Source organism: Equus quagga, unplaced genomic scaffold, assembly GCF_021613505.1.
Source record: "Equus quagga isolate Etosha38 unplaced genomic scaffold, UCLA_HA_Equagga_1.0 HiC_scaffold_3563_RagTag, whole genome shotgun sequence".
NCBI classification, from domain to species: Eukaryota; Metazoa; Chordata; class Mammalia; order Perissodactyla; family Equidae; genus Equus; species Equus quagga.
Window position 1 is genome coordinate 16 of NW_025793633.1, and position 26557 is coordinate 26572.

The following is a 26557-nucleotide window of genomic DNA, read 5'->3' on the forward strand; positions in this document are numbered from 1 at the left end:
GGCGGGGCGGGCCCGGCCTCCCGCGGTCCCCTCCGGGGTCTGCGGCCCCGAGTCCGCGGTGGCGCCGCTCGGCCTTCAGGCCCTTCCGGCCGCAGCGTGGTGGCGGGGCCGGCAGCCGGGCCCCGGGCGTCCTGTGGTGCCTGCGCGCGGCGACTTGGGCCGGAGCGTCTCTGGGCCGCTGTGCGCCCGCAGCCCCGCGTGTCCCAACGGTGCGGGGCCCGCGGGAGGGCCCGCAGGACAGTCGGGCCTCGGTCTCCGGGGTCCGTGCGCGGAGGGGCTGCGGTCTGTGGGTCCCCAGGGCCTCCTTTCTCCTCGGAGGGGACCCGTTTTCTCCTGAGTTTCCTAAAGGTTTGGGGAGCAGGGTCTCCAATCCACGACCCTGTCCCCCCAGCTCTTCCAGGACCGACAGTAAATCCCTCAATTTCCAGATCCCTCCTCGCGTTCCCGAACGCCAACTTCCGGTCCCCGATTCACAGCATCATTATCAACCACAAACAGACCCGATATTTTAGTTGTTTATCACTTTTCCGTAGTCAGTGGGCGGCTCTTTTAAGAGGGTTTATTCCTCGTTCGTGGATGTTTTTCTTGAGAGAAAGTAGCGCATCCCCCCGTTGGGCGCGTGGTGCGAGCTCCTCCCGCCTCTCCTGCAGGCTGCGACCTGGGCGCGGACGCGCAGCTGGCAGTCCTTTGCTGCAGGTTCCTCTTGAGAAACTTTTCCGGGCCATCTGTCCTGTCAGCGCTGCCCCTCCCTGGGGTTGTCACCTTGAAAAGATAGGTTCACTTTTAGTCTCAGTTTTTCAATGAATAAAAATTTACTTAATCAATACAGCTTGAAAGGCAATATAAAATATCTCCAAAGAGGGAGAAAGAGGTAAATTTCGGAAAAAAGAGACTATTCCAGTTTTACATTCCACGATTTAAACATTGTTTTTCTTTTTTCCTCCCCCGAGTGTAACAGTAACATTCTGAGGGCTGTTCTTGTATTTTCGGTGAGTTCAAATGGATTTCTAGGCTTAGACTTGCAGACCTGCAGTGTTCAAGTAAGATTAATAGTTTATAAAGAAATTTCTTGTCATAGAAATAATAATTAACATCTTTTTTCCCAGAATGCAATACATTCTTGTGGGGTTTCTTGTTGAGCCAGCAAAGTGCCGTACAATTTTCTTCCCTCATTTCCATGTAAAGACTGGTTTGAGTGTTATAGTTGGATTGTTCAAACACAGGGTTTGTGTATTTAAAATATCAGTGATGGTCCAAAAAAACTCCAGTGTGGCCAGAGGCCTGAGGGCACTGGATCTAAGCTAAGGCCCCTTGGAGCTGCAGAGGGAAGGCCTTGAAGGCCCAGCAGTTCTTCTTGGGGAGCCTCCCCTGCAGGTGTCCTACTGCTCACGCCCCCATGGAAGGAGCTTTTATCCTGAGAGGAGCTGCAGAGCCCTGGAAAGCTGGGGGTGCACGTGCTCCTGGGGTGAGGAGTGACGCCATTTCTGAGGTTGTCGCTGTGGTTCCCTTGGGCCTGTTTCTAGACGTAATTGGAGTTTTGCATCCACAGTGTTGGTGCGCTTAGAGAGTAATTTGTTTACGCTGAGAAAGTTTGTGAGAGTCAGGAGCTCTGTGTCCTGGATGAGGGCCCATTAATCTGGGGGTCCATTTGGGTCAGAACCTTAAACTGAATCCAGCTGAGTTTCCTCACTGTGAGAACGGAGCCTGAGAGAGGGAGCATGTGCACTGTTCCCTGGGGAGAGGAGGGTGTGTGGGGCTCCCAGAGCTCCTTCCTGTGGCTGCTCAGGTGCCCTCCCCTCCTTCTCCAGGGACTGACCCCCTCCAGGGCTCTGTCTCCACCAGGAGAGTCAGGAGCATGGGACCTTCTGAGTGTGGCTTTCCTTCTGTCCTGTGGGAAGCAGGCTGCTCATCTGAGCTGATTCCAGTGTTTGTGTTTCCTTTCTTTGGATTCCTTACTCAATGGACTAGTGCAGCCCTTTGACTCCTAGTTTCCCTTAGCACTCGGGTCCTGAGACTGTAAGTTGTTGGAGAGATAGGAGGTGAGCAAAGCAAGAAAATTCTGGAAACAATTAGAATTTCTATTCCATTTAGGCCAGAGAACCTCAAGATGTGAGATGAATGTTTTGAAGTTCTCAGGTGGATGTGTCATTTTTTGATCAGTTTTTGTATGTACATATTCCTAGAGAACAAACGAAGTTAAAAGGCTAAAGCAATGAAATGCCTGTTTTGATTGACCTGAGGGACTCTTCTGAAAGCTTATGTAAATCTTCCAAAATCCTTCTGTGTTTCAGTGGCAAACCTCAAATCCCTATTGCATTATAATATCCTGCTTATTCCTGGAAACACCCCAGTGGGAGATAGAGGGGCCGGAACCTCGGATGCTGCATGTCCTTATGTCTAGAAAGAGATTTAAAAATTTTCGTTTTCAATAATTTACACTTTTGTAACTGATAGTGTTTAAAGGAATTAAATGTTAGAATGGTTTCCTATGTACAAAAGTTTAAATAAAAGACTGTTAAATAGTAAAATACAGTATACTTAGATTTCTCTTTATTTGAAATAAATCTGTAAGATTCATTGCCTCATATATCTTGGTCCCCTCCAGCACTGTTACTCCAGCCACCCTCAAGTACAGTTTTGGTTATTTTTGAGTCTCCTGTTAGTGTTTCTTTATAAATTGATCGAGAATGCCTGTTTTTCTTAGCCACTTTGTCCTCATAATGAGCAGTCAGACTCCACATGTTGGGTGACTGCTCACAGCTTAAGCCTCACCCACCCTCTTCCCTTGTGCCCCCACCTGGACAAGCTGAGGAGGAAGCCTGGGTGCTCTCTCCTCTAGAGCAGGCAGGAGATTCCCACCACCCCAGCGCCTGCCTGTGTGCAGAGCTCTTGCCTGGCCCCACCCCCAGGCCCAGTGAAGCCCCAGGCCAGGCTCCATTCCTTGCTTTCTGAGCCCTGTCAGAGCTGCTTGAGAGGCTGGCCCTGCCCTCCCCTCAGACCTCTATGATGTGAGTCCTAAGCCTTTTCCTCCCCTCTGTGTGTTTGTGCCACCCTGGCATCAGCCTCAACAAGGGAACCACCTCTCTGCAGGTGACCATAACTGTTGGTGCCCTGAGCAGCATGTCTAGACATGACCCCACCCCCGTGGGTCTGTTTTCTCTTGCTCTGACTTGCTCCCCTGCTCTGCTGCCTGGTGGTGGCATGCGCTGTGGGCTGCTGCTTGCTGGGAGCTCGTGCTGGGAGCTGTGCTGCTCGGTGTTGCTTTGTTGATCCACCAACCTCAGTTTTAGGTTCAGCTGAGCAGAGTTGGCAGTTTTGAAAATTCGTAGGCATTTGGGAGCATAGTTATGGGATTGGGTCCTCCTTAAAGCCTTTGTGGGTCAATGTCTTTGCTGGAATTTATCTGTGACAGAGTGAAGCTGTGACAGAGGCTGGGTTGGCCCTAACACACCCTGGAGTTGGGGGTGGCACAGGCAGGCCCATTGCGGGGTCACTCCTGAAACAGCTGTCATTTAATAAGAGAGAAGTGAGGAGGAAAGGCGCTCAGTAGATAGTGGGGTGAGTCCTCACTCCGAATACCAGAGGGTCCCCATGACCCTCAGTACCTGTGCTGCTAACCCTGCCTCTACTGTAATAAAGATCCTGACCCTCGGGTTATAAGAGACAGCACCTTTGGCTCCCCTGTGGCACAGCAAAGGGATTAGTTCAAACCTGACTGAAGTCCAGGGACCTTAAAACCTAGAGGGCAGCTGGTTGTCGTGGGGGCACCTCCCAACGCGGACGGCACTGTTTTGAGGCTCTTGGGAGGTAAAAATTCCTAAATACCAGGGAGTACAGAGGTGCTCCCTCCCCTGAAGTATATCAAGTGACTAAGAAAACAGAGAAGGGCAGGAGGAAGGATACAGCAGATAAAGTACTGAAACAACGGTCCACAGTTTGCCCTGTTGGTAGTCAAAAATATACTGTCAGAGTCTATGGAACAAAACAGAGAAAGGTACACTGCTTGGCTTTTGAGCCTCTACACCCTGGGTTCTGAATGAATTTTGCTCTCTGATGTGATGCACTAATTCAGAAACCTTCAAGCAGTTAACCAATACCTGGTCTCAAATGACGTTTACAACTGGGATCCCATTAAATGTAAGTAACGTGCCCCTGCTGATCTTAGGGGCATTAATGCATGTAGGACAAATAGGACAAAGGTTTCTCCTTAACCATCAGAAGCACGGTTTTGCCTAAACTCTCCAGGGTCATAACACCCATTGTCCTCAAATATCCCATAGTGAGCTGGGAAGCTCTGATCCAATGATTCAGAATTAAAATTATATGAAGTCTTTGCTACTTACAAATTGGCTTGAGAAAATGGAAGCCCAGGGACCTTCCCCCACAAAGAAAGTAGTTAACGTGGCCCAATGTAAATTTCCCAGGGCCTGGAAGGATTGAGAAGGGTAGAGGAAACCTGGTTAGTGAGGGGCTGATTATTCCTAGTGTGCTTTTCTTTTTTTTTTTTTTTAGGATTTTATTTTTTTCCTTTTTCTCCCCAAAGCCCCCCAGTACATAGTTGTATCTTCTTCGTTGTGGGTCCTTCTAGTTGTGGCATGTGGGACGCTGCCTCAGCGTGGTTTGATGAGCAGTGCCATGTCCACGCCCAGGATACGAACCAACGAAACACTGGGCCGCCTGCAGCGGAGCGCACGAACTTAACCACTCGGCCATGGGGCCAGCCCCCCTAGTGTGCTTTTAACAGCCCAATTTTTCCTGTTGTTAAACCTGGAGAGAACGACTGACACCTGAGAGTGGTTTACCTCAACTTGAGGCTGTGGCTGCACCACACAGACCCCTGTACCCAGTCCCCACAGTGTGGAAATTACTGACCACAGTCAATCAGCAAGTGATAAATATCCTGCTGTCACAGATTTGGCTGAGTCTGTTCTGTCCAGTCCTGTGTCCACAGTCTCTCAGCTGCACTTGGCCTTCCCCTCTGAAGGGACGTGATGCCCCTTTACTGGGTTGTCCTCATGGATCTTCCACAGCTGTGCCCTCCCACAGTCACTGCAGGCGGGGTCTGAGCTGCATCCTAGTTCCTCCAAGAACACAGGGACGATGTTACATTAATGACACATCCTCTGAGGACATTCAGGACATGCAAATATTGAAAAAGGGAGCTCAGAAAAGTGGATGGGACATTGCCACAAATATAATATGAGGCCCTGACAACTTTGTTAAATTTCTGGAAATTATTTGATAAGCAGAGACCCGCTCCCTCCCTGACACTTTGAAGAAACAGCAGTTGTCCCTCAGCACCCACCGCATCTACTAGGTTCTTTTGTTGTTCTAGAGATAACATTTTTGTGTAGAGATTTTACTTGAACTTATTTGTGCTGTTAATTGCAAATCAGCCCGCCAGAATGGGCACCAGTACCACAAAACACTGGAGACTCTTTAAATTGCCGTACAACAGGCAGTCCTGACGGTGCCCTCAGAGTCTCCTGCACTGGAGAGGCTTCAGCAAAAGAGCCGCAGTGACCTCTACTCACCAGGTGATCCTGGCAGTACATGGCTCTGAGCATGGGACCACCTAGCCAGCAGTCCATTTTGACTTGCAGCCTGGAAACAGCACCCCAGGAGCTCAGCATGGCTCTGGAGACCCCCTTAAGACACCATGGGGCCAAACCTGCGGTTTCTACGATATCCTGCCTATGGGAGTAGGTGGCCTTCCATGTCCTCAGTCCATTGCCAGGTGCCATGGTGCTAAAGGAGGTCACCCCTTTCCCAGATCCCCAGGCTGCCTGGGGAGCTCCTTAGGACTCCCGGAGTGAAAACCGATGGGCATTTCATAGACTTTAGGGATGACATCACCACATATGTTCATGATGGAGCTCAGGTAGAGTTGCTGGCTTTCATGTCTTAATTGGGACATCTCTGATGAAGGACCAAACCCAAGGGTCATCACAGTGACCATACATCAAGCAGTATCCTAGTGCTGACCAACACTTGTCCCCACGTGCACGTGTTTACTGCTCCTGAGTGATTCTCTAAGAGTTGCCCCTTTGTGGTAAAAGAACTCTGGGAATCTCTTGCTTCATTTGTCCTCAATATAAATCATAGTAACACTTGTCTCTGCATAGAATAGGCCACAAAAAAGGCCTTTTTATCCACTGGGGTTGAGACACTACTGATAGAAACGGAGGTTCTCATTTCACGTCTCAGAACATACAGTGCTGGGCTCTTAACAAGGCACTCAGTGGAAATTTCTCCTCTCTTCCAAGCCTCAGGCTGCAGGCCTCATAGAGCACCATAATGGCTTGTTGAAATAAGGTCAAATTAATTGAATGAAAGATGGCCTGTTTTTGTCATCAGTCAGTCATCAGGGATGAATATTAGCACATCTTTCTTCATCTTTTTTTTCCTAGTAGGGTTTAGCTCTTTTTTAAGAGCAGTTAGGTTTAGAGAAACCTTGATCAGAAACTGCAGAGACTTCTGCCATAACCGGCTGCCTCCGCACAGTTTGCCCTGTGTTGTGTGTCTTGTGTTACTGTGGTACCCGTTACTGTGGTTCCATCCGATGAGCCAGTTTTGATTCACGGAAGTCCATAAGCTTCAGTAGGTTGACTCTTTGTGTTGTATAGTCTCTGGTCTTCGGCTATTGTGAATTGACATGACTCCATCATTTCTGTATCATATGCGATAGTCCCCCCTTGTCCTCGGGATACATTCCAAGACCCCCAGTAGATGCCTGAAACTGGGTCGGGTAGTACAGAGCCCCATGTGTACTATGTTTTTTCCTGTCCATACGCACCTATGGGGAAACACGTTGCAGTCAATTGGAACACATTTTCTGTTCATGTGTTCCACCCACAAATTTAGTGCCTCATCTTAACTGAGCACTTACCATGCTCTGTAGCCGTAACTTTTGTAGATGAAGGAACAACAGCAAAACCAGCATGAATTTCTTTTTCCTTCACAATTTTATGTATAGAAGATTCATTCTTACCATAGATCGTCCAACTTCAGCATACATTTTTTTTCCTGTTTTTAAGTTGAGAACTGTCCACCTTTTCCTTAAAGGAAATACTTTACAGCTTCTCTTTGGTTTATTTGAATTGCCAGCATCACTAAATTTGCACTTTGGGGCCATTATCAAGTAAAATAAGGGTTAGTTGAACACAAGCATTGTGACACTTGCGACAGTCAGTCTGATAACCACGGTGGCTGCTAAGTGACTGGCGGGCAGGTGGCATGTACAGCGTGGATGTGTCCGACAAAGGGATGAGTCACGTCCTGGTCGGGATGGAGCAGGACGGTGCCGGATTACATCATGCTGCTCAGAATGGCATGCAATTTAAAACTCATGAATTGTTTATTTCTGGAATTTTCCATTTAATATTTTTGGATCTCACTTGACTGTGGGTAACTGAAACCACGGAGTGTGAAACCATGAATAAGGGGGGACTACTGTGGAACATGTGCACTGTCCTAAGAAGCTCCTGTGCTCCACCTGTTCATCCTCCCTCCTCCCACCCCACATCGCTGGAGACCAAGAACCTTTTCCCGCATACTTGGAATCACACAGCGTAGCCTTGTCCTGTTGGCTGCTTTCACTTAGCAATATGATTTTAAGGTTTCTCCATAGCATTTTGGCTTCATAATCTCATTTCTTTTCATCTCTGAAGAATATTTCGTCCTATGATGTACCAGTGATTTTTTATTCATTTGTGTATAAGACATATATGGTTACATTTAATTCTTGGCAGTTATACGTAAATCTCTCCAAAATGTTCACGTGCAGGGTTTTTTGTGGATGTAAGTTTTCAACTCATTTGGGTAAACTTGAAGAAGCACGATTGCTCCATCGTATGGGAAGAGCAGGCTTAGTTTGAAGAAACTGACTTTCTTCCAAAGTAGGGATCCCATTCTCCATTCCCACTGGCAATGGATGCGGGTTTCTCTTGCCCTCCGTCTTTGCCATTGTTTGGTATTCTCAGTGTCGTGAATTTCAGCCATTGTAAAGAGTGTGTGGTGATATTTCATTCTTCTTCTATTTGCAGTTCCCTGATGATATACAATTTTGAGGACCTTTTCATGTGCTTATTTACCATCTGTATATCATCATTAAAGTGTGTGTTTAGATCTTTTGCCCATTTTTAATTGGGTTGTTTATTGTAATTTTGTTGAGTTTTAAGAATTCTTTGGATGTTTTGGGTCCTAGTCCTTTGTCAGATAAGTGATTTCCAAAGATTGCCTGCCAGTCTATGGCTTGTTTCTAAATTCTCTTAACACTGTTCCACTGAGCAGGAAGTTTTCATTTTAATGTAGTGTGACCTGTTGTTTTTTCTTTCTTGGACCTTGCCTGTGTTGTTCCATCTCAAAATTAATGACCAAAACCCAGGTCACCTAGACTTTTGCCTGTGTTATCTTCTAGAAGTTTTGTAGTTTTGCATTTTACACTAAATCTATGATCCACTTTGTTAATTTATGTGAAAGGTGTGAAATCTGTGTGTAGATTTTTTTTTTCTTTTAGATGTCCGGTTTTCCCTACACTATTTTTTGTAAATAGTTTCCCATTCACTATGTTCCCCATTGACTTCCCTTTGGTCCTTTGTCAAAGGTCAGTATATTTGCGTGGATTTATAGGGCACAGTGGACTTTTGTATATTAACCTTTTATCCTTCATCCTTTCTCTAATGTCTTATTTGTTTAGGAGGTTTTCGTTGTTATTTGGGATTCTTTGAGATTTTCTTTGTAGACAATCTTGTCATATGCCCCAAAAACATTTTTATTTCTTGTTTCCCAATTTCTATACTTCTTGTCTTCTTTTCCTATCTAATTGCACTCGCTAGTTATTCCAGTACAATGTTGACTAGGAGTGGTGAGACGGGACATGCTTGCTGTCTTCCTGATGTTACTGGAAAGCATCTAGTTCCTTCAGTGTAGTGCACTAACATTAAACAGGAGCCCAGTTGATGTAGAGGGAGGTGTGGGCAGAGTGATTGTGGCCAGTCCAGTGATTGGTTCTCAATCTTTAAGTGAGGCTGTGTCCCTGGGCTTGAATTTCTGTGATATAATAAGAAAGATATTTGACCTTTGTTCTCAGGTCCTAGCAAAAATCTCCTGAATCCCTTGGAATTACTCGAGTAATAAGTGTGATAGAGTGTCTTTTTTTTGTTTGGCAACAAAAAACATCTGTTGCCAATCTTCTTCTTTTTGCCTGAGGAAGATGGTTGCTGAGCTAACATCTGTGCCAATCTTTCTGTGTTTTGTGTGTGGGACGATGCTACAACATGGCTTGATGGGTTGTGTGTAGGTCTACACTGAGATGTGAACCCACAAATTCTGGGCCACTGAAGCAGAGTACGAGAACTTAGCCACTACACCAGTGCACTGGCCCTGAGTGTCTTTTGTTTAGATGAGACAACTCTTGGCCAGCTCCTGGATAGCTTCAGGATAGGAGTTGGACACCAGAACCACCGAGCTTTGATTAGAGACGTGGAACTCTCAGCCTCAGCTCCCAGCCTCTGGGGAACGGAGAGGGGCTGGAGACTGAGTTAATCACCAGTGGCTAATTATTTAATAAATTGTGCCCATGTAGTGAAACCTGCATCAGAAACGTTAAAGACAGAATTCAGAGGGTGTCAGGGTTGGTGAACACATCTAGCCGCTGGGAGGGTAACATATCTAGAGAGCAGAGGTGCCCTACGTCCACCACCCTCACCCCTACCCTTGGCCTACTTTGCCCCATGCCTCTATTCCATGTAGCTGTTCCTGAACTGTATCCTTTATATTAAACCAAGAATAGCAAGTAAATGGCTTTACTGAGTTCTCGGATTTGTTTTAGCAAATTGCCAAGCCTGACAGGGTGTGGAGAGAATCTGTGAATTTGTAGATGTCTGAGGAGAATTGTTGGTAGCAATGGTGACACCCCATTTGTGGTTGGCATCTGAAGTTGAGGCATTGTGTGCGACTGAGCTCTTCAATTGTACAGTCTGATGGGAACTCTCGGTGGTTAGTGTTAGGATTGAACTGGACTGTTGGACACCTCTTTGATGATGTAGAGTTGGAGAAGTGGCATTGGGACAGACACCACATATTTGTTGTCAGGAGGGGAAAAGCCTATTATCTTCACAACTGCCCCACTCTTGAAAGCAGAAAAGGCTAGAAGAGATTAAAATTGGCTATTTCCATCCCCCCCAGGTCAGTTAGGCTCTGGGAAAATCCCAGTCAGTTATGCTCTTGTGAAACAGGTTGTTTTGAGGACACGCCTTGTCAAGAAGAACACAATATTCTGGGCACATTTTTAAATGGCTACTTTTTTGGTCTCTCTTCCTAATTGTATACACAGCGGTTTACCCTGTGCCTTCAGTTCTCTGAATGAAGAGTTGATGATTTTAAGTTTCTTGGCTTTTTTCTTCTGAGGAGTGGAAGCTGGTTTCTAAGCTCCTTACATGCCAGACCAGAGGCCAGAAGTGTCTGACTCCTTTTTTTGATGTTTGACTGCCGAGAGAGCTTTAAATCTTCATCCCCTTGTGCCCCACATCTGTACACAGTGAAAAGAAAGCCTGGGTGCTCCTTCTTTTAGTTATGGCAAGTGATTCATCCACAGAAGGCCCTGCCCTGGTACCTGAACTTTCACCCTAGCCCACCCCCTCACCTCTCCTGGGAAACACCCAGGCAGTCTCCTCTCCTTGCTCTCTCAAGACATTTCCCACCTGCTTGAGAGGCCTGCCCTCCCCTCCCCTGACAGTTTCATTATGGAAGTAATACACCTTTTCATACCCTCTAGGCATGTGTGTTTTGTCATCGTAGACATCTGAATCAGATCATGGGTTGCAGTCCACCTGCCTGTGCAAGGTGACCATAACTGTTATACAGTAGATAATGATAATGGTTATTGATATATGTTTTGGAATACTCTTTGTGGTTCTATTGGTAGATCCTCTAGATGTTTTGCTAATAGCATATGCCACCCTTGTATGAGTCTCCAAGCGCAAATACACAATAAATTCTGTGGACATTGTTAAAAAATTGCTGGGCTAGGCCACAAAACAAGTCTCAGTAAATTTAAGAAGATTGAAATAATACCAAGCATCTTTTCTGATCACAAAGGTATGAAACTAGAAATCAACTTCAGAAAGAAAATCAAATAAGCCACAAATATGTAGAGATTAAACAAAATGCTACTGAACAATGATTGGGTTAATGAAGAAATCAAAAAATATCAGCAGACAAATGAAAATGAAAACACGACATGCCAAAATCTATGTGATACAGCAAAAGTGGTTCTAAGAGGAAAGTTTATAGCAATATAGGCCTACCTCAACAAAGAAGAAAGATCCCCAATAAACAATCTAATAGTGCAGCTAAAGGAACTGGGAAAAGAAGAACAAACAAAGCCCAAAATCTGTAGGAGGAGGAAAATAATAAAAACAGAGCAGAAATACATGAAATAGAGACCAAAAAAAAAAAAAAAAAAATCAATGAAACCAAGAGCTGGTTCTTTGAAAAGAAAACAAAATTGGTAAACCCTAGCTAGACTACCAAGAAAAAAGAGAGAAGGCTGAAATAAATTAGAAATGAAAGAGGAGTAATTACAACAGACACCTCAGAAACACAAAAGAGTATAAGAGAATACTACGAAAAGCTATACACCAACAAATTGGATAATCTAGAGAAACAGATAAGTTCTTAGAATCATACAGCCTTCCAAAATGGAATCAAGAGAGAAATAGAGAATTTGAATAGACCAATAGGGAGATTGAAACAGTAATCAGAAACCTCCCCCCAAAAAAGGTCCAGGATCACATGGCTTCCATGGTGAATTCTATGAAACATTCAAAGAAGACTTAATACCTATCCTTCTCAGACTCTTCCAAAAAATTGAAGAGGAGAGGAAGCTTCCTACCTCATTCTACGAAGCCAACATTACCCTGATACCAAAACCAGACAAGGACAACACAAAAAAAGAAAATTACAGGCCAATATCCTGATGAACATTGGTACAAAAATCCTCAACAAAATACTAGCAAATTCAGTACAACAGTACATTATAAAGATCATACACCATGATCAAGTGGGATTTATTCCAGGGTGGCAGGGATGGTTCAACATCTGCAAATCAATAAACATGATACACCACATTAATAAAATGAATAAAAATCACATGATCAACTCAGTAGATGCACAGAAGGCATTTGACAGGATACAGCATCCATTTATGATAAAAACTCTGAATAAAATGGGCATAGAAGCATACGTCGACATAATAAAGGCCATATATGACAAACCCACAGCTAATATTCTCAGTGGAGAAAAACTGAAAGCTCTCCCTGTAAGAACAGGAACCAGACAAGGATGCCCAGTTTCACCACTCTTATTTAACATAGTATTGGACGGCTTAGCCGGAGCAATCAGGCAAGAAAAAAAAAAGGGATCCAAATTGGAAAGGAAGAAGTGAAATTATTACTATTTGAAGATGACATGATACAGAAAACCATAAAGAATCCGCTAAAAAAACTTTTAGAAATAATAAATACGGTCAAGTTACAGGATACAAAGTCCACATCTGAAAATCAGTTGCATCTCTATACACTAACAATGAAGTAGCAGAAAGAGAAATTAAGAATACAATCCCATCTTACAATTGTAACAAAAAGAATAAAATACCTAGGAATAAACTTAACCAAAAAGAGCTGAAAGACCAGTACACGGAAAACTATAATACATTCTTGAGAGAAGTTGAAGAAGACACAAAAAAATGGAAAAATATTCCGTGCTCTTGGATTGGAAGAATTAACATAGTTAAAATGTCCATACTTCCTAAAGCAATCTACAGATTCAAGGCAATCCCTATCAAAGTTCCAACAACAATTTTGACAGAAATGGGACAAAGGATCCTAAAATTTATATCAAATAACAGAATACCCTGAGGAGCCAAAGGAATACTGAGAAAAAAGAACAGCTGGAGGTATCACACTCCCTGACTACAAAATATATGACAAAGCTATAGTAACCACAACAGCATGGTACTGGCACCAAAACAGTCACACAGATCAATGGAACAGAATTGAGAGCCCAGAAAGAAACCCACATATCTATGGACAACTAATTTTTGACAAGGGAGCCAAGAACGTACAATGGAGAAAGCTAAGTCTCTTCAATAAACGGTGTTGGGAAAACTGGACAGCCACATGGCCAAAGAATGAAAGTAGACCATTATCTCACGCCATACACAAAAATTAACTCAAAATGGATTAAAGACTTGAATGTGAGACTGGAACCATGAAACTTCCTGAAGAAAACATAGGCAGTATGCTCTTCGACATCAGTCTTGGCAGCATATTTTCAAGTACCATGTCTGACTGGGCAAGGGAAGCAATAGAAAAAATAAGCAAATGGGACTTTTATCAAACTGAAAACCTTCTGCACAGCAAAGGAAACCATCAATAAAATGAAAAGACAACCTAACAACTGGGAGAAGATATTTCCAAACCATGTGTCTGATAAGGAGTTAATATCCAAAATATATAAAGAACTCATACATCTCAACAACAAAAAACTGACAACCTAATTAAAAAATGGACAGAAGATCTGAACAGACATTTGTCCAAAGAAGGTATACAGATGGCCAACAGGCATATGAAAAGATGTTCAACATCAGTCTCAGGGAAATGCAAATCAGAACTACAGTGAGGTATCACCTCACTCCCGTCAGAATGACTATAATTAACAAGACAGGAAACAATAAGTGTTGGAGAGGATGTGGAGAGAGGGGACCCCTCATACACTGCTGGTGGGAGTGCAAACTGGTGCAGCCACTATGGAAAACAGTATGGAGATTCCTCAAAGAATTAAAATTAGATCTATCCTATGATCCAGCTATTCCACTGCTGCGTATTTATCCAAAGAACTTGAAGACACAAATGCGTAAAGATACATGCACCCCTGTGTTCACTGCAGCATTATCCACAATAGCCAAGACCTGGAAGCAACCTAGGTGCCCATGAAGGGACGAATGCATAAGAAGATGTGGTATACATACACAATGGAATTACTACTCAGCCATGAGAAATGAAATCTGACCATTTGTGACAACATGGATAGACCCGGAGGGTATTATGCTGAGAGAAATTAGTCAGTGGGAGAAAGTTCCATACTGTATGATCTCACTCATAAGTAGAAGATAAAACCAATGACAAACACACACATAGAAACAGATTGGATTGGGGGTTAGCAGAGTGGAAGGGGGGAGGAAGGAGAGCGAAAGGGGTGATTAGGCACATGCGTGTGGTAATGGATTATATTCAGTCTTTGGGTGGTGAACATGTAATCTACACAGAAATCGAAATGTATAACGATGTACACCTGAAATCTATATAATGTTATAAACCACTCTTACTGCAATAAAAATAGAATAAAACATAAGAAAAAAATTACTGGGCTGTAGCTAGTGATTGGGTTCAAATTTACAGGAAATGGTAATGGAGTGTATCATTGGAGCCCTCCACTATTTGTGCATAATTTATTGATTTGTTAACAATGGTCTTCAATACTTGGGGTTATTAAATTGATGAATTTTTGTTCTAATCACTGTGAAATGGGGACTTGACATTTTATTTGCCTCTTACCTCATTACAAGGTGACGGTCATTTTTCATGCATGGTATTTCATCTTCTGATGAGTGTTTTGCTTCTTTTACCATTTTAAAATTATGCGTCTGTTCGTGTTTACTCTGCAAACTAACCCTTTTGTACTGCTGATTTTTTCCCTTTTGTGTGTCTAATTACCTTAATTTTAGTATATGTGTCAGTCTCTGGCTTTATGGCTTACTCTTTTTCTTCTATGACAATTTTCTCCCTATTGTTGTGTCAATGAATCACTTACCTGTGACTTCTGAAGGTGGCCCCGTTTTATCTTTAACATTTAGATCTATGGTGAATTGACTATTGTCCATGGAACAGAGGGGAATATAATGCATTTTTCCGCTTAGATCACAGTGTGTCCCTGCCCCAGGTATTAAAGCGCTCATGGTACTTGGCACTGCTCTCCAGTGCCCACTCTGTCCTTCACCGACTTTCCATGTTAAATCCCAACCCACGGAAGACACTTTTCCTTTCCCTTGTTCTGTCTGTCTGTCTGCTAATACTGTATCATGTGGCATCCTGTAGCTTAAAAGTTCTTGATATGTGTTGGGTGGACCACCACTTTATTCTTCAGAACACTTTGTTCATTTTTTGACAATTGTTCCTCTTATTAGGTTTGGAGGAGTAGTTTTTGTTGACTCCTAAAGAGTGTGTTTTGAGGATTTATGGGATGTTCTAAAGATCTGATTTGGGAGAGGTGACACAGGTTGGTTCTTTCTGAGAAGATGTGCCATCCTTTCACTTACTTTGACATACTACCCCCAATTTAAAAATTTTCCATGAAGGGGCTGGCCCCGTGGGCGAGTGGTTAAGTTCGCACACTCCATGGCAGGCGGCCCAGTGTTTCGTTGGTTTGAATCCTGGGCGTGGATGTGGCACTGCTCATGAAACCATGCTGAGGCAGTGTCCCACATGCCACAACTGGAAGGACCCACAACGAAGAATATACAACTATGTACTGGGGCCTTTGGGGAGAAAAAGGAAAAAAATAAAATCTGTAAAAAAAAAAAATTTCCATGAAGATCATTAAATATGCTTTATTAGTCTTGTTTGGTATTGAATTCAATTTGGTCTGGAGGAAACAAGGAGTCAGCTTCCAAATGTCTCTCATTGTAGTCACATATGCTGGGCTCAGTTCTCCAAGCAACAAAGTTGTGAGTACAGGTGTGGATTATTGTCTCCCAGGGTAGCCCAGTAGAGACTCAGTGGCCAGGGTGTTTTCTGGGGGTTGATCACATAGGCATCCTCTGCCTAACATGTGACAAAATTACAGACTCTCAAAGGGAAATAGGAGTTTACTATAGACCAAATTGTTTGCACAGACACTTTAGACACACTGAGGCCTCTTATCTGTAAGGTTGGCAGAGTCACTCTGAAAATCCCAGTTCCAGGATACCAGCAACAGATGAACTCTGTGAGCCAGAATTTCGAAGGATAACCAGTCTCGAACCTGCTCGTGTTCACTCTGTTCTGCAAACTAGATAGTGGGGCTTGATTACGATCGAGCTCTACACTTCCGCTGTAGAAAGAGTACAGAAGTTTCCACTTGTCTGTGGTTTTGCTCTCCCCCATTTCAGTTACCCATGGTCAACTGTGGTCCAAAATATTAAATGGAAAATTCCAGAAATAAACAATTGATAAGTTTTAAATTACATGCTGTTCTGAGTAGCCTGATGAACTCTCATGCCATCATGCTTTGTCCCACCTGGGATGTAAATCATCCCTTTGTCCAGAGTATCCACACTGTATGTGGTACCCACCCATTAGTCACCTGGTATCATCTAAGTCATCAGATTGACCGGCACAGTATTGCAGTGCTTGTGTTCAAGTAACCCTTATTTTACTCTATAGTGGCCCCAAACCACAAGCGTAGGGGTGCTAGCAATTCGGATGTGCCAAAGAGAAGCCATAAAGTGCTTCCTTTAAGTGAAAAGGTAGAAGTTCTCAATAAAGAAAGGAAAAGAATTGTATGCTGAGGTTGCTAACATCTATGGTAACTTTTATCACACTGCATTTTTATGACCTGTTCTATTTTATTATTAGTTATTGTTGTTAGTCTCTACTATGCCTAAGTTGTAAATTATCATATTCATGTATGTATGGGAAAAAGCATAGTATGTGTGGGGTTTGGTCCTATCTGCAGTTTCAGGCATCCACTGAGGATCTTAGAACATATCCCCTGGGAACTAGGGGTAACAGTGTAATGAGGGCTGAGCAGGCAGCTCCTCTTACTCTCTGGACCCACAACAAGAGAGGGGTTCCTATTTTGCTGTTCCTCTCCTGAATAGGTCAATTCCAGCCTCAGAATTGCTATCGGGAACTTTTCTCTGTTTCCTGCACATGGACGTCAGTGGATTATTGATCTCTTTCCGGGACCAGCATTTAGGGGAATTATGCCACTGAGGGGTTCCTATGCTTGGGATGGGCTGTCATGCTGCTGTGCCTCACAGGGGAACTCAGAAAAGAGAAATTGAGAGGCCAGCCTCTAGAGTGGCTGGTTGGGTATTGCTGAAATTAGACAAAGGAGATTTTATGTTCTTTTGGAGGAAAGCACTGTTGAACTCTTTGTGTAGTTTTAATCATGTGCAAATTCATCATCAAACCATCGTGGACCTCAATGAAATTTCCTGCAAATTCCACGTCTTAACCTGTTCCTCAAGGTCACCAAGGCCCAGGTTACACTATTATGATTCTGCCAGGAAAACCTCTTATGCGAGGTCATCATCAGTGTGCATTCCTACGTGTCTAAAAATTGATGGGAACTAACCGTGAGGCTCATGAGTGGAGGGATTTTGTGCAGGTCTATGTTACATGCCTTCTTCCACATGCCTGAGCTAAAGCTTCTGAATAACTTCCTAGCCCCATGAAAGGAGATAGAGAAGAGAAGATAAAATTGAGTCTGTGGAAATATTTTATAAACTAATTACAAATCATTTTCCTCCACAAGAATATTTTCATTCAGCCAGCTGGATGTGACTACTTCTCATGGCCTGGACTAGGTCAGGACAATATGGCCAGCTGGATCTTGTTACAGGTTGGATTTCCACAGGCCTTCTGGTGTCTCCTGTTTGGGGATGGGAATAGAAGAGAAAGCTTGCAGTTCTTTGCTTTGTTTTTATTCACTAAACCCTCATGTAGATGTGACCCTATGCTTTATGCAGTACTGTGTGATATGGTGGGTGTTAAAGAAGGATATGAAGGAGTTTATCTCATGAGGAATTGCAGTGCTTAATATGGTAATATTTATGTCATTTGTATAGCATTTCTTTCTTTTCTCCAAGGGGCTCTCGTATCCTGACACTACAGAGCAATGAAGACTTGAAGTGATCAGAATAAAAATGTACAATAAATTCCATGTGTTCATGATGGTGTTAAATTTATGAGGAAGTGAGTGTGCCAGAGAATGAGTTCTGAAGACCAGGTTATAGAATAAATATACGGAGACAACAGAGTCATATGTAAACTTCTTATGACTTGAGTATAGCTCCACACTGCTGTTTGTCTCACTCATCCTCCTATATATGTATTTGGGATGTTTTAGGATTCAGTGACCTTTGAGGATGTGAGTGTAAAGTTCACCATGGAAGAGTGGGCTCTGCTGGGTCCATCCCAGAAGAAACTCTACAGAGATGTGATGAAGGAAACCTTCAGGAATCTGGCCTCAATAGGTAGGGATGACAACATTCTTACTTAATTACGTAGTCAGTTAGAAAACTAGTGTTGCTTGCTCATCAGTGCTGTTTCAGGAGGTGAAATGTAGAAAGGGAATAGATTGTAAATAAACTAGGCATGGTCACAGCTCATCATCGACCTAGAATCTAACGATTTTTCTATAGTCTTTTACAATTTCCGATGACTTTTCCTGGTCTGCATTTTAGGAGGAAAATGGGAAGACCATAACATTGAAGATCACTATGAAAATCACAGGACAGATCTAAGGTGAGTTGCACTCACATGAGAAAGCAATATCCCATGCGAGAATCTTCCTGTGTCATGACATTTTAAAAACAGCATATAGAACAAATCAGCACAGTTTCATATTGATTCATTCCTAGAATATTTTTATCAAAATATTTTTCTCAAAAGTGGTAGATAGTGTTTGAAAAATAGTAGACTTGGAAACACTATTTAGAAACCTCAGTTATGCATATCACTGTTTTGGTAATAGCTACGATGGAGCCCTCTTGCACAGCATTCAACATTCAATCAGAGTGCTGGAATTTACACATTCCTTGATTACAGTAAAAAAGTCATTGTCGTAACTATTGATAGGTATGAAATCATTAGTAAATAAGCCATTAATAGTGTGCTTCTCTTTGTTTTACAGCAGTCATATGCTTGAGAGACTTGTTAAGAGTAAAGAAGGTAGTCAGTATGGGGAAACCTTCAGCCAGATTCCAATTCATAATCAGACAAAGAAAACTCCCATTGGAATAAAGCTTTGTAAATGCAGTTTTTGTGGAGAAGTCTTCATGGATCATTCATCCTTTAGTAGGCACCTTAGATCTCACACTACATCCAAATCATACATGTATCAGGAATGTGAAGAGAAGCCATATAAATGTCGGGAATGTGGGAAGGCCTTGAAGTATCGCCGATCCATTCGAAGGCATGAAAGGATTCACACTGGAGAGAAACCCTATAGATGTAAGTACTGTGGTAAAGCCCTGAGTTGTTTCAGTTCCTGTCGACTTCATGAAAAATCTCACACAGGAGAGAAACCGTATGAATGTAAGCAATGTGGTAAAGCTTTCAGTTGCCCCACTTACTTTAGAAAACATGAAAGAATTCATACTGGAGAGAAACCATATAAATGTAAGCAATGTGATAAAGCCTTCAGTTGTCTCACATCTTTTCGAAGTCATGAAAGGGGACACAGTGGAGAAAAGCCTTATGAATGTATGAAATGTGGTAAAGCCTTCGGTTGTCCAAATAACTTTCAAAAACATAAAAGAGTTCATACTGGAGAGAAACCCTATAAATGTAAGCAATGTGGTAAAGCCTTCCTTTGGCCAAGTTATGTTCGAAAACATGAAAGAGTTCATAATGGAGAGAAACCCTATAAATGTAGGCCATGTGGTAAAGCATTTAGTTGTCGCAAATCCGTTCAAATTCATGAAAGGAGACACAGTGGAGAAAAGCCTTATGAATGTAAAAAATGTGGAAAATCCCTCAGTTCTCTCACCAGCCTTGAAAGACATGTGATGAAGCACACTGAAGATGGACCTTATAAATGTAAGGACTGTGGGAAAGTCTTTAATTGCCCCAATTACTTACAATGTCATGAAAGCACACACAGTGGAGAAAAGCCCTATGAATGTAAGGGATGTGGTAAAGCCTTCAGTACTCCCAGGTCCCTTGAAAATCATGAAAGAATTCATACTAGGAAAAAACCTCATAAATGTAAGGAATGTGGCAAAGCCTTCAGTTTTCCCTGTTCCCTTCAAAAACATGAAAGAAGTCATACTGGGGAAAAGCCGTATGAATGTAAGCAATGTGGTAAAACCTTTGCCTATCTCAGTTCCATTCAGAAACATGAAAGAACTCATAGTGGAGAGAAACCCTATGAATGTAAGGAATGTGGGAAAGCCTTCGTTTATCTCTCATATGTTCAAAGACACATGATAACGCACACTGGAGATGGACCTTATAAATGTAAGGAATGTGGGAAAGCCTTTGATTGTCCCAGTTCATTACGAAAACATGAAAGAAGTCATACTGGAGAGAAACCCTATCAGTGTAGAAGCTGTGGTAAAGCCTTCACTCGTCCCAGTTCTTTACAAAATCATGAAAGAACTCATACCTGAAAGTCTATGAACATAAGGAATGGGGGAAAGCCTTCTTTGTTGCACAAACTTTCATGGACACATGAAACGTAAGTATGCACACTGGAGAGAAACTATAAATGTAAAGAATGTGGGAAGGCCTTCAGCTGTCTCATTTCTTTGGGAACCATGAAAAGACTCATAGTAGAATTCTCCTGAATGTAAACAATGTAGGAAAACTTTCACTTGCCCCACAAAACCATGCAAGAATGTGCAGTGGATACATACTATATGACTAAAAAATAGAGAAACTTTGTAATTTCAGCAAGTACTTTTTGAGTAGTATTGAAAACTGTACTGGCAAGAAATCATATTAATATAAGTAAAGGCATACCTTGTTTTATTGCACTTCACTTTATTGCGCTTTTGAGGTACTTTTTTTTTTTTTTTTTACAAATTGCAGATTTTGGCAGCCCCACATTGAGCAAATAAATCAGTGTCACTTATCCAACAGCATTTGCTCACTTTGTGTCTCAGTGTCACGTTTGGGGAATTCTCGGACTTTTTCATTATTAGTCTATTATGGTAATCTGTGGTCAGTGATCTTTGATGTTACCATTGTAATTGTTTGTGTGATTGGGGCCCCACACACCATGCCAGTATAAGATAGCAAGCTTAATCAATAGCATGTGATCTGACTGCTCCACTGACTGGCCATTCCCCCATCTCTCTCTCCGTCTCCTAGGGCCTCTCTATTCCCTGAGACACCATAGTGAAATTAGGCCAATTAATAACCGTACAGTGGCGTAAGGGTTTAAGTAAAAGGCAGAGTCACAATTCTCTCACTTTAAGTCAAGTTAGAAATGATTAAGTTTAGTGAGGTAGGCACGTTGAAAACCAAAACAGGCTGAAACTTAGCCCTCTTGTGCCAGTTAGTCAAGTTGTGAATGCAAAGGAAAAGTTCTTGAAACTAGAAGTGCTGCTGTAGTGAACACATGAATGATAAAGTGAACTGGCCTTATTGCTGATACGGGGAAGGTTTTAGTGGTCTGGATAGAAGATCAAACCAGTCACAATATTCCCTTAAGCCAAAGCCTAATCCAGAGCAAGACCCTATTTTAAGCCCACTGTTGAGAGCTACTACTCAGAAAAAGATTCCTTTCAAAATATTACTGCTCATTGATAGTGCACCTTGTCACCCAGGAGCTCTGGTGGAGATGTACAATGAGATTACTGTTGTCTGCTCAGGCAGCCTCCATTCTGCAGCCCGTGGATCATGGAGAAATTTTGACTTTCAAGTCTTACTATTTAAGAAAGACATTTTGTAAGGCTGTATCTGCCATAGATAGTGATTCTTCTGATGGATCTGGGCAAAGTTAATTGAAATCCTTGCCTTCTGGAAAGGGTTCACAATGATATATGACTACGAACATTTATGATTCCTGGGAAGAGGTCAAAATATGAAGAGTAACATGAGTTTGGAAGAAGTTGATTCCAACCCTCGTTCAGAGGTTCGAGATTTCAACAGAGGAAGTAACTGCAGGTGTGATGGAAATAGCAAGACAACTAGAAGTAGAAATGGTGCCTGAAGATGTGCCTGAGTTGGTGCAGTCTCATGAACAAACTTTAACAAATGAGGAATTGCTTCTTATGGATGACCCGAGAAAGTGGTTTCTTGAGATGGAATCTACTCCTGGTGAAGATGCTGTGAAGATTGTTGAAATTATGAGAAAGGATTTAGAATATGACATAAACTTAGTTGATGAAGCAGTGGCAGAGTTTGAGAGAACTAACTGGAATTTTGAAGGAAGTTCTGTGGGTGAAATGTTATCAAACAGCATTACATGCTGCAGAGAAATCATTCATGAAAGGGAGAGCCCATCAATGTGGGAGACTTCATTGTTGTGTTAATTTAAGACATTTCTGTGGCCATCCCAGGCTTCAGTGACCATCACCCTGATTAGTCAGCATTGAGGCAAGACCCTCCACCAGCAAAAAGATTACGATTCACTTAAGGCTGAGGTGATGGTTAGCATTTCTTAGCAATAAAGTATTTTTAATAAAATTTTAGGTATGTGCATTGATTTTTTTAATACATAGCGCTGTTGCACACTTAATAGACTATAGCGTAAACATTTATATGCACTTGGAAACCACAGAATTCGTGTGACTCATTTTATTATGTTTGCTTTATTGTGGTGGTCTGACACTGAGCCCACAATATGTGACGGTATGCCTGTGATACGGGTAAGCCTGGTGCAAATTAATTCATGTAGAGTACTCTCAAAACTTCACAACATGGAAGAAGTGTTATAATTATTCTAATATGGCCTTACTCAGTGACTCCTTTTTCAAGTGAGTCTCTGTAGTGTGGAGTTCTACTTACTTTTGCAAGTAAATATTGGAGTGAGATATTCTGTATGTATTCCTTAAGCCAGAGTTCTTAAATGTAATAGGTAATTTTTTTTCCCTTTAGTCAGTAAAATTTTTGTGTTTGTATTTTGAAGTCTGTTGGCTTCATGGCTGAATTGAAGTGTATTTCTAATATGCAAATAGGTTTAGTTTTTATATAATTTTGTAATTAATTTGTTAAGGAAAGAAACATTGAAAAATTACACTTTGGTATTTGTTGGTTGTTTCCTACTGATCTCCTGTGGCAAGTCCTGGATAAGCCTTACCCATTATATGCATATATATATATATATATTCCACCTTTTGTTCTTAGAGAAATCTTCGATTTCATTGGCCTGAAGAGCCTTATTCCATTTTTCTTGCCAATAAACATTTTCTATATATTTGCAAGTATGCAAAGTTCATCGTATAGTCTCACGTGAACTATTATTTTTATCTTTTGTCCTTTGCTCTTTGTCACTGCTTCTGGCTGGGATTTGGGCTATAGAGTTTGCATTAAGAAGAGAGACCTGTGATAGGACAATAAAATCTAGAGTCGGAGATGATTCTTCTTGACTGTGTTATGTCGACGTGAGTAGTGTTGTGAACTACATTTTCTAGAATCTATTATCCTTGTGGTTCTGTGAATTCATCAAAACAGGAAATTTGGAATGCAGACATGAAATGGGATTAGGCAAGTTTTGGAGCCATCTGTATAGACAGAAGACAGACAGAAGCCAAGGGCCTTCTCAGACTTGTCCTTCCAGTCTGTTTTCCTCATTCTTGCCCTGCTAATCAAGAATATCCTCAAAACCAGGACGGTTTGATTTCCATTTGACCCAAGCTGTAGGCTTCTACAGTTGCCTCCAAAATCCAACATGAAGGATCCAGCCCAGGTTGGACTTGTCTGCATCCCCTCGTGTCTACCAGGCAACAAATTTAGACTGTTGTGATTGAGAAGATTCTCTGTAGCACTACTCCCCTCTTCTCTAGATGTATTCCTATGAAGTCTGATTTGTATAGTAGACATCTTGTCCTGTTAATACTGCTAGTGACCATGTGTTACTGATTCCACTATGACAATAACATTGGTGCTGTCAAAAAAAGTTTGAGAGTTTGTTCCTTCAGTGAAGTGTGCAGTGACTGCTCTAAGTGCTTGCATGTGAGAATTGGCATCGTCCTCATGTCAGGCAGATTCTGGATGTTTCCTGTTGCTTATAGTTGAGTGTAGTCCCTCAATGTTTTCAGTTACTTTTGTATGTGATTCAAAGTATGTGCATTTTTTCTCTAATGAATGCTTCTGTAGTTTTTTCTTAGAAAACTTTTATTAACTGCTTCAAGTACTTGTTTGCTAAGAAATATTATATTTCTCATTTCCTGAGAAGATATATTGAAATTTCCCATTGTAATTATGGATTTTTAGATCAACTTGTAATTTTCTCCATTTAATCCTTATACATTCTGAGCCAGTATTACCATGTGTGTACAAATTCAGATATTTTTCCTCAGGCAGATTTTATTTTTTATTCTCATAAATTTTTATACTTTAATGAATTTTTATACCTTATAACTTTAGTCATGGGATTAATTTCTTATTCATTTGTAATACCAAAATTTAAATCATGTTTTTTTCAGTCCCCTCCTGCCAAAGGCCACCAGTGTCCCACCAGCAGTCAAAGAGAGGGGAGTATAAATTCTAGTAGAAGAGTTCCCCCCGATCCATGCAGGATATGTTCCAAGACCTTCAGTGGATACCTGAAAATGGATAGTACTGAAGTCTATATACTGTGTTTTTAAAATACATTCATGCCTATGATAAAGTTTAATTTATAAATCAGGCACTATAAAAGATGCACAATAACTAATAATAAAATAGAACAATTATAACAATATTGTGTAATACATGTTATGTGAATGTGGTCTTTCTGAAAAGATCTTATTGTGCTGCACTCGGTCTTTTTGTGATGATGTGAGATGCTAAAATGCCTGTGTGATGAGATGAAGTGAGCTGAGTGACACAGGCATTGTCATGTAGTGTTCGGGTGCCGTTGACCTGATGATACAGCAGAAGAAGGCTCATCTGCTTCAGGTGATCTTGGATCGAGCCATGATGATGTTGACGGTTGGATGTCAGGAGCAGATGATGTCAGTAGATGGGGATCATCAATAGTTGAAAGTTTTTTTGCTGAAACCTTTTGGAAGAAGATAGTAATCAGAAGTTGTCTTTTTTTTTTTTAACACCCAAATGTTGCTGCAGAAATGATCATTGTTCAGTGATCATATGGGTGACTTTAATGTTGTGTTCTATCTGAGGATTGTATTACATAATCTTGTCCTTTAATGTCTGTGAGATTTGAAACCCTTGGGCAAATTTCAGTAATGTCCACATTGCTGGTTTTGCTTGTTTCTTCTTTATCTTCTTCTTCCTCTATAGCCTACACAACAAATTCTTCTAATTCCTCCTTTGTTAAAACTTCTCAGTGGCCTTCAGCATTTTCTTTCACTTTTTCATCAAACATATCAGCAAATCCTCCACCAACTTGTCTTGCTACATAAATGGTTTTCCTAACTTCTTTATCAATCCCCAGGAAGCTTTAAAATCATTCACAACTTCGTAAATTCTCCCAGAAGGCATGTACAGTTTCTAGTTTTAATTCATCCATTGCAATTTTGTGTCAGCAGTAGTGAACGATTTCCAGCACTGAATTCTGTCCAGAAAGGGGTCTGCATCAATTGATGATCAAATGCCAAGTGGGTGTATGTGGCCTTGACAAACCAAACGATGCCTTGGTCAATGAGCTGAAGCAATGAGGTTGTATTTGGAAGTAAAAATACAACCTCAAAATTTTCATTTTCATAGCAAACAGATTCAGGATGGCCAGGTGCATTGGCTATTATTAATAGGACTTTAAATTCCAACCCTTCCTTTTCCAAATATTTTTTCACCTCTGGGATGAAGCATTGGGTTTTGACAGATTCCTATTTTCAGTGATATAAGAAAAAAATAAATCATTAAATAAATTTGGGATGTGCCTGAAGACTCTTTTTTTCTCCTCAGGTGTATTGTAATTGATCAATAAAATAGTTCATATTTAAAGACTACAGTGTGATGATTTGATATACATATGCTTTGTTTTATACTTGAAATTTGCTAACACAGTGGATTAAGCATTCTCACCACACACAAAAGGTAACTGTGAGGTGATGGAGGTGTTAATTAACCTGGAAACTGTAATTTGCCCAAGAGACTGGATTGGAAAACTATTTTGCATTGCAAAGCTCTTAATACTTTTATTTATTTCAACAGTTTTATTGAGATATAATGCACATAATGTGAAAAATAATCAACAGAAACCTTATTTAAATAGAGTCAGGAGGTCAGAAGGGGGATCTCTCTCACCCTGCAGTGATTGCAGACCCAACGGGAAGAAGAAAGGCTTCCTCTTCCTGCCCAGCAGCCACTCAGCCAGTGAGAAACTGTCAGAATCAGCCAATGGAAAGCCACTGCACTTTGAACTCCCAGTCTCCTCCAGCACACTCTGTTTACAATAGCCCTCCCAACTCCCTCTTCCCTACACTTGTTGCTTGAGACTTGCACGTGGCTCGCCATGTTTGCAGACCTCAAATTGCAATTCTTTGCTTTGCCAAATAAACCTATTTTTGCTGGAGAAATCACTGGCTGTCTGTTTAAGGTCAACATTTTGGTGACCCATAGGGGATCCAGAGAAGACCCTTGAGGACTCCTTGGCTGGTGAGGAAATGGGTTCT

The 26557-nt window shown here is 41.8% G+C and overlaps 1 protein-coding gene across 2 annotated transcripts; it reads left to right on the forward strand.

The window, feature by feature from the left end:
• The first annotated feature begins 259 nt into the window (after window positions 1–259).
• LOC124232234 (zinc finger protein 791-like) lies at window positions 260–26023 on the forward strand. 2 transcript variants are annotated; one of them, XM_046649197.1, is made up of 4 exons: window positions 260–771; window positions 18175–18301; window positions 18512–18572; window positions 18964–26023. In XM_046649197.1, exons 1-4 carry the CDS (start codon window positions 577–579, stop codon window positions 20438–20440), a joined length of 1860 nt encoding a protein of 619 aa, XP_046505153.1. In that variant the 5' UTR covers window positions 260–576; the 3' UTR covers window positions 20441–26023. The 2 variants fall into 2 exon arrangements, with proteins under 2 accessions (XP_046505153.1, XP_046505152.1); XM_046649196.1 differs by having other exon boundaries at window positions 261–771; window positions 18961–26023.
• Window positions 26024–26557: the final 534 nt, after the last annotated feature.

Bases quoted from the DNA above. Each gene is read 5' to 3' on its own strand.
- LOC124232234 (XM_046649196.1), top strand. From the start codon at position 577: ATGTTTTTCTTGAGAGAAAGTAGCGCATCCCCCCGTTGGGCGCGTGGT. The intron at 772-18,174 runs ATAGGTTCACTT...GGGATGTTTTAG, and splicing joins GGGGTTGTCACCTTGAAAAG to GATTCAGTGACCTTTGAGGA. The intron at 18,302-18,511 runs GTAGGGATGACA...TCTGCATTTTAG, and splicing joins CAGGAATCTGGCCTCAATAG to GAGGAAAATGGGAAGACCAT.